We start from the raw sequence: 8,155 nt of genomic DNA, 5'->3' as shown, positions 1-8,155 counted from the left end.
AACTAGATTCACATATGTGCCAAATTTCAAAATAAACATTTGACGTTTTCACTATCATATGTGATGACTTAAAAGTTTTTAAAAGCTAAATATTCAGGCCCCTACTTACTGTATTCAATTCGTTTGACATTTATATATAATGGCTCAAAAAAAACGAGCTAATTATTATATGCAACTCAGACAGAATTCTAATAGTCAGTTATTTGCAACTTAATTCTTGTGTATGATTCATGGTGAATAAGCAGCAGTTGAAATTAACATAATGTGTCTTCAGTGCCTACTTATCGTATCACATCATTTTAAATTAATGATGCTTCACATTGAACCATCTAATCAGTTTCATATATGTAATTTTCTTGGTCGAACCACCCAAAAACCCAAAAACTTTTGTTTATATCATTTACAACAAAATGTACAAATGCTCATGCACAAGGAAATTCCTGTACAACATATATACAAACAACCGCCAACAATAGATTCTCACAAGCGAAACAAATGCCGGTGAAGATGGTTGTCCATGTTGACCGAGGTTATAACAATGAAAGAAAATAATATATTCTACAGAGGGCTCCTACGCCCTTCCCGATCAAAAAGTATCGGTTGACACCGCCCATCTTCATTCATCAAGCTCGAGTTTTGAAAGTGCGAAACCAATGCTGTCGTTCCTTGAATCCGTGCATAAGCTAGAGACGCCACCTTCTCACTATTGAATCTTTCCCACTTTCTTCCATCCAAAGCCTGAATACATAATATCATAAGTTACTTCATAAATCATGAATTCTAATTCTAGAAGCTCTTTTTATTGTCCCTAGAATAAAATATGCCCATGTTACCTTGTAGAGGGAAATAATATACATCGGAGATGTCATGTTGATAAAGGCATACCCAACATTGCAATTGTTCTGAAAATTTTCAATTCACATTTCCCAAGCATGTCATTTGAATGAAGCATTGGAAACAATAAAGAGCATTTGATCGAGATTACCTTGAAATCAATTGGCAAATACATGAAGTCATATGTTCCACGATGAGTCTGGTCAATTGCTTCCAGAAGCATCTCTACAGTATACCTACAAACGGTAACTTTAATAAGCATATGTGCCAACTACATTACAGATTTAGGGCTTCGGGTTTAGTGCTGAGGAGTTGAGGTCAAGGTTAACGCGATAAGTTACCCAAGAAAGGGATAAACAAAATGATACCAAATTCTCTAGCAACTATCATGCAAGACTTACTTATTTGGTATGTTCTTTATCATGAGTGTTGTACGAGTATCTTCTCCGAGCATAATCCGTTTCAAATCAAGCCGATAAACATTCTTCAGGTCAGTTTGAGAGCCATTACCTTCTATCACTTGAGTTTGGTTACAAAACACATCATAATTGCCATAATTTGTCGTTAGACTCCCATGTTGGTGATGAGGCAATGATCCAATTCCTGAACTTTGATGATCTAACCTTCCAAAATCTTCTTTAGTGGTCCCATGGTTATAAATAGGAGAGATGTTCTTCATCATTGGAACTCCAGACCCAAACGACCCCGGACCATACAGGGGTGTATCAGGTGAATTTCGAGAGTAACTAAATTGCTTGTCTACAGAGGGGGAATTCTTTGTTATAAAATTAAGACGATTTTGATTCGATCGATGCAGCACAGTACTTGCTGTGTGACTTCCATAACTAGAATTTTGAGATTGTGCATGTTCCATGTGTAGAAGGCTATGAAATATTGGTGAATCAGGCAAGGAAGTTTTAGCTCTCATATCCTGACGTGATAAATCTTGTGGTAGACTATGGAACGATAATATATCATTATTGTACTCTGGTAAAGAAGTATGATAAGGTGATGACCGTTTCATGTCAAAATGGTTGTTCCCTTTACGATGGTTCCATGATCTAGGCGAATATCGAAGCGATCCTTGTGAACCACTCTCCATAGATTTTCCCATTTGTTCCCATGGACCTATAGGTATAAAATAAAATCTTGGTCAGAAATGGACAAAACTGGAAAATTTTGTCAAGCTAATAATGTTCTGGATAGCACTTTCATCATTAGCTTATTCATTTGGTCATATTCACCCAGGAATATAAACCAACCTGGAGAAAAGCTTAGCAAAGGTGAGGTAGATTGTGTGTCGTATGAATGATAAGTTACTTGCTCCAGAAGATCTCCATGATTTTCTGTTGAGCTGATGTCGTGACAAAAAAGCATATGATAAGGTAACTTAGTAAATGAAAAGAAAGATAGTATTTTATGTCCCTAGACATTAGGTCAGAAAAAAAGATATATTATATCCCCGGACATTAGGTTGGATATTACAGACACACACACTCTCTCTCTCTCTCTCTTCCTCTCCCCTGAACCTTCAACTAATTGGTCAGTTCACACACCACATGTGTCTACATGATTACGTTGACCTCCTTCCAACTAAGGATATGTTCACACATGTCCCTATACAGCCCCAGTATTAGCATCCCTCTAATTATGGATGTGCACCGATGTCTAGAGATGTAACTTGGCACCAAGGGCAACAAAAATGTACCTCCAAAATATACCAGGATGGCTTAGTTCTAACTTGATTTGTCTTCCACCAATAACTGCTGTATTCAGTCCTTTCAAAGCTGATTCTGCATCCCGAATGTCATAGAACTCAATAAACCTATGATGGCTTTTATGTGGCGTTCCCCGAATCTGTTGGTATGTAAGAAAATAATGACTACATCTTACACCAAGATAGTTTTTCTCCCTACTTTCTATTTTATATCAAATTATTTGTAAAGATTATTTTACCTCCTTGACTTCACCGTATTTCCCAAATAGCTCATGTAGATAATCACTAGTGATTGACGGGTTTAAGTTGAAAATAACAAGGGTTCCCTGATTGATATCCTTATCTGATGGATTATCCTATAAGCATAAAAGATGAATTTATTAGCATACAGACATACTTCATGACCCTATACTAGAAGAAAATATTGATGATAATATTAATAGGGCCTATATAATAAACTAATGCATGTGCATACAACATTGTATAATTTAATTAAATATCATCCGTTCACCAAAAAAAAAAAAATACTTTTAAGCTATGCAAGCAATTTTGGAAAGAAAGAAACTTTTGAGTGCATTTGATCAAGCATAATAATGCATGTAAAGTTGAAAACATCCATATGTTACAAGTTCATACCTTGGGAAAGGAAAAATGAATGTCAAGTTTCTTGTTCCGTAGTTGTTTGTTGTGAAGAGCTTGCATCGCAGTTCGAGCTGCCCGAATGTCAAAGTATGATACCATAACAAATCCTCTATGCTTGCATGTGGTATAAAGACTCCGTATGTCTCCAAAAGGCTACAAAACCAAAAATCCCCAAAAAAATGGTCAGATAAATTGTTTCCAAACCAAAGTGAAGCAAAACTAAGAGCAAAAATGTAATCAAGTCAAGTAGGCTATCATGCAGTGGTCATCACCTCAAATAGAGCCCGAAGTTCCGAATCTTCTACATTGCTATTGATACTTCTAACAAAAAGAGTTCTTGAAGGGTGCTCTATGTATGCATCTTTGTTGAATGATGTTGAGTCTGTGCCGAGATTCTTCAAATAATAATTTGAACTTTTTCTTGATTCTGTTGGGATGATCTCACCATCCATCTCAAATCCACCTCCGCTACTAAATATATCAATGTCTTCTTCAGGGAGATTCTGGTTAGCAAGAGTCAACGAATGCATGCTATCGAGAATGTCATCAGGTAGAATTCCTCCGATGGCTTGCCTCACCATTTCTTCATCAAGAGGCTCATAAGTTTCTTCATCGGTCATTATATTATAATGTGAAGATCTCATCTCCATATCTATGAGATTGCTTCGCATTAGAAAAATTAGGGTTCACCGTTTAGGGAGGAATCCTAAGTTTTCAGGTTTTAGGGGTTTTAAATTTAGGATCACTAAATCTGCACATAGAGTTGAGACATTAATACATTCTTCAATAAATGATGCCATTATCCCTAAATTTTAATCATCTATCAATCAATTCTTTTACCAAATAAACTGAAAAACTTAAGGGATTTTGTGTAAAAAATAAATAAGATTTGTCAAACATTGCTTTCAAATTCGATAAGTGTTTCTCTCATATATTTTTGCTTATTTCACATGCAAGTATAAACATATTTTCTGTGAATAGTGAAACACAATAATTACATATAAATTACTAGTTTTTCTATAAATGTATGTGTGTGTATCCACACACATATACATGCACGTATTTTGCTGTGTGAATCAAAACAAATAATCATATGATCAATAAATTTTATGTATGTATGTATATACACATACCTACAGGCTACATATATAGGCATTCACATGTGCAGATGTATTTTTTTTATATTTACATATATATGCCAGTTATTTTTCTCTGAATCAACCCATCTAAGCAGTCATTTCAAGTGATTTCTTAAACTTGGGTAGATGTATATAAGAAAACTCTGTGAGATTATGCATAGTGAATCTCCTAAAAAAACAGAGTAATGTAGTCAAAACCTTTAGCCAAAAACTAAAGAAAGAATCCATAACATGTTTTTATTTTCTTCCTTTTTTAGCACAGGCGATTTTCAAAAAGAATAGAAGAAAGAAAACAGAGTAATTGCAAATAAAGCCTGAAAGAACAAAACCAATTTAATTTGAGGCGAAGCATGAAAGAAAAAACTGAACAATTGGAAATCATTGCAGCAGAAAAGGAACATAGCAATTCAAAAAGCATGCCTGAAAGAAAGAAAGAAACAGAGTAATAGGAAAGTATGGCGACAAAACAAAAACAGGGGAATGGAAAAAACCTGGGTATGCTTTCAAAACAAATTAGAGCAATGGAGGCTTGTAAATCTGCAGGAGAAAACAGAGAGTAATTCAATTGAGAGAGAGAGAGAGAGAGAGAGAGAGATTGTGTAAGTTTTCTCAGAACAAAAAGACTTCACTTACAAAATTAACATCATATACAAACAAACAAAAAACAGAAAACAAAACTCAAAGGGAAGTAATAAAAAACAAAAAACAAAAAAAAAAGCAGAAAAATCTGCCCTCTTTTTCAGAGCCCTCTTTTTTGTCGTTTTCTTGTGGCTTTGAAGGAGTCATTTTTTATTTGGCAGGGGTAAGAAAAGAAGAAGAATCTCTCTCTCTCTCTCTCTCTCTAGGTCTCTCTCTCTCTAGCTCTATCTATCTATCTTTATCTTTGTCTTCTCTTGGGGGTGTGGTGATGATGTGTGAGAACTCATCCACATACATATGTATATGATATGGATATGGATATGGATTGCCCTTGAACCTCCTTTTGGAGGCTCCTTGTCTCTGAGCCTTCCCTCCGTAACCATGTCCCTGCCCTTTTCCGCACTGAGATTCGGACAAAGAACTCATCACCCCATGATCTGAAGCAGTTTGTGTCGGAGTGGAACCCCGTTTGAGTCGTATGGGTAGGGCATCCATACAACCCCTTTTGTTCTAGCCCAGGTGCTTTGTTTCATTTCATTGTTTCTCACATAGAGCTTTCGTCCGTTGACTTCCTCTCATAAGAGGTTGGATTCGGGTTTCGTGACCCGTTTGTCCATCCGAAGCAGTATGGTGATTGTATGACCATTGTCATTTTCCGAAGGTGTTAGGTCTCTTGGAAAAACCAGTCGTGCTGCTTTTATTGTTACACTTAATAGGAAACTGCTGTGAAATGCTTTGGAGCTTCTCTTTATCTTGACAATTCCTTTGAATCGATCCCTCTTTGAACAATTATTTGTATTGACATGAGCAATTAGTTGGTTGATTCATCCCTTTACATCCCACCCCTCGTGAGTTCTACGGTTGGCAAGAGCAATTTGGGAAAATTGAGAATAACGTGTGGGTATTTTGGAGTTTTGCCGAACATAGTTAGCCATTTTCATAAACAAAAACTCCTCTAATATGGATGAGAAGGTGCCATGCGACCTTAATATGATGAAAAATATGAAATGCAAGGTACATGAGAGATTGTTAGAGTGTTGAGGGTGAAAAAGTATCGCAATGAAACATATTCCAAAATAATGCCATCAAGCTATATTTGAACCTAAAATTGCAACCAACTCTTTTTTATAAACTTTGTGGGAATCCATGATATTAGACCTTGTAACTAGTTTGTCGAGCAATTCTCGCCAATCATTTATGCAAGTTGTTTTTTAGCAACACTAGTCTCAAGTGTATACAATGTACCCCATCCCATGTATAGTTTCAACAACCATATACCAAATTGTGGTTTGCTCATACCATTCTTGTGCCCATGAGTATGAATTAGTGAAACATTTGAGGGCTATGACTCTATCATATGCATAGACAACGATTTCTAGAGCAAAACAAACCACATAAAAGAGTATTATGATGGACAAGGGGAGTACGTGGAAACCTAGCTTACCATGTTGATATCACGTATGGTACTAACAAAATAAACAATTTCACATGTTCTGATCCAAGACAAAATCAAGGGTAAACAACCATGGTAGTTGAAACTCTCCCCCCACAACGGCTTTCACGACTTCTTGATATGTTCTCTACATAAATGGGTAACAAACTAGTATAATACAAGGTTGGTATGCTCAAATAAGTACTACATTAAGCATGCATTGTACGAATATGTACTAAAACCCCATTTTATTACAATCTAGCTAGGCGGTAAAAGCTTGAGTACTAAGGGTAAACACGAAGAGGGTGTGATACCTCAACCTCACAACTCACCTTCAGGCAAGAATGACACATTACAACACCCACTTTCTCCATGTCTCCCTTGATGAATGATTTCACCATTCATCCTAGTTGCATGGATACAAATATTGCATGTTGGCTTAAAATAGGCATCGACAAACAGGTGAAAGTAACAAATAAGAAAATAGGCTTTGTTGATCATATACGGAGACTGAATAACATAATACATAATATCCCTTTGTATACACAGATATTATTTTGTATTTTCAAATGTATGTTGTAGATTGCAACATCTAAGGCAAATATCACATCATATAACTGAAAGATAAGAAAACTAATCATGGTTCTTCCTCTACAAAGTTAATAATTCAACCTTATTGAATAGAGTCAAGCCACTAAGTTTAAGTTGGCTTCTCCACATACCATAGCCCCCTTGACCACTTAAACCCAAAGAAAGTATATTAGAGTCAAATCAACTCACTTGAAGGGATCACTTTGGAGAGCATGTATAATTAGGTCATATTTGAGATGCTCAAGACTAGAGCGAGAAAAAGTAAACAACCATTAGATAAACAAATAAGATCTATTATTGGAAGCATTAGAGTATTGAGTTGAGATTGGTCACACTGTACACACAAGAGCATATGTTTGACGAGGCATCTCATGGGAATTTGAACAAGTTTTCTTGGTTTACATTTATGGAACAAGCAACCAAGTTGTAAGGTATGCATATTTTCTTCACCCACCACATTAGCTTCTCTAGACATGTGAATACACATCTCTCAATCAAATTCTTGATTTTTCTAAATTCACATAATATAAAACCAACCATCTCTTCCTTTCTAACAAAACTATTTCTTTTGCTTGTATGATTCTTTCCAATCTTATGGATATAAGAAATTTGCAAACGTGAAGTTATGGATAAAATCATATAAATGACAATGCAGATTAACATTGAGGTTTTTGCATCTTCTTTGACTTGCATTAGATTAAACAACACACATACTTATGCAAGCTAAATTGTTTAGATCTTGATGATTTGGTTTTCTATTCATCGCCTAAGGTTGAAATATATAGAAGTATTCGCATTTGATATCTATACAACAACTCTTAGAGCTAAAATCATAATGTGTTTGTCATACCGGAAATTATAGAGATGGTACTCACTTGCTGAATGGATTAGAGTAATGTTCTCCGTATTCCATTGCTTCTTTTGTCATTATAGATCATATTCAATCTCATACACTATAATCATTTTAATGAATGTGAAGCTTATTGATACATATTATCATATGGGTGAGTACTTCGTATCATAGTACGTAATATACTCGAATGCATTGGCAAACATTCTTTTTCATACGAATGAAACCGAATGCGTATTTTATCAAAACATTCTTATGTTTTTTTTTATACCTTTTACCTTAACTTTCTTACCTTAAAAACGATTTGCCTT

At 35.4% G+C, this 8,155-nt stretch overlaps 1 protein-coding gene across 1 annotated transcript; it reads right to left on the bottom strand.

Moving 5' to 3' along the window:
* Positions 1 to 291: 291 nt before the first annotated feature.
* Positions 292 to 4,096, bottom strand: LOC147847478 (protein MEI2-like 5). Its single transcript, XM_087339136.1, has 9 exons — positions 3,466 to 4,096; positions 3,188 to 3,346; positions 2,791 to 2,907; positions 2,543 to 2,691; positions 2,097 to 2,188; positions 1,236 to 1,962; positions 986 to 1,070; positions 834 to 902; positions 292 to 738 (listed from the first exon to the last, which is right to left on the bottom strand). The coding sequence occupies exons 1-9, from the start codon at positions 3,862 to 3,864 to the stop codon at positions 559 to 561; spliced, it is 1,977 nt and encodes a 658-aa protein (XP_087195262.1). The 5' UTR covers positions 3,865 to 4,096; the 3' UTR covers positions 292 to 558.
* Positions 4,097 to 8,155: the final 4,059 nt, after the last annotated feature.

The sequence above is a fragment of the Azolla caroliniana genome, unplaced genomic scaffold (assembly GCF_043228905.1).
Source record: "Azolla caroliniana isolate FFs.n. ecotype wild unplaced genomic scaffold, voAzoCaro1.0.p SCAF_959, whole genome shotgun sequence".
Lineage (NCBI taxonomy): Eukaryota > Viridiplantae > Streptophyta > Polypodiopsida > Salviniales > Salviniaceae > Azolla > Azolla caroliniana.
This window is presented reverse-complemented; position numbering and strand designations above follow the sequence as displayed.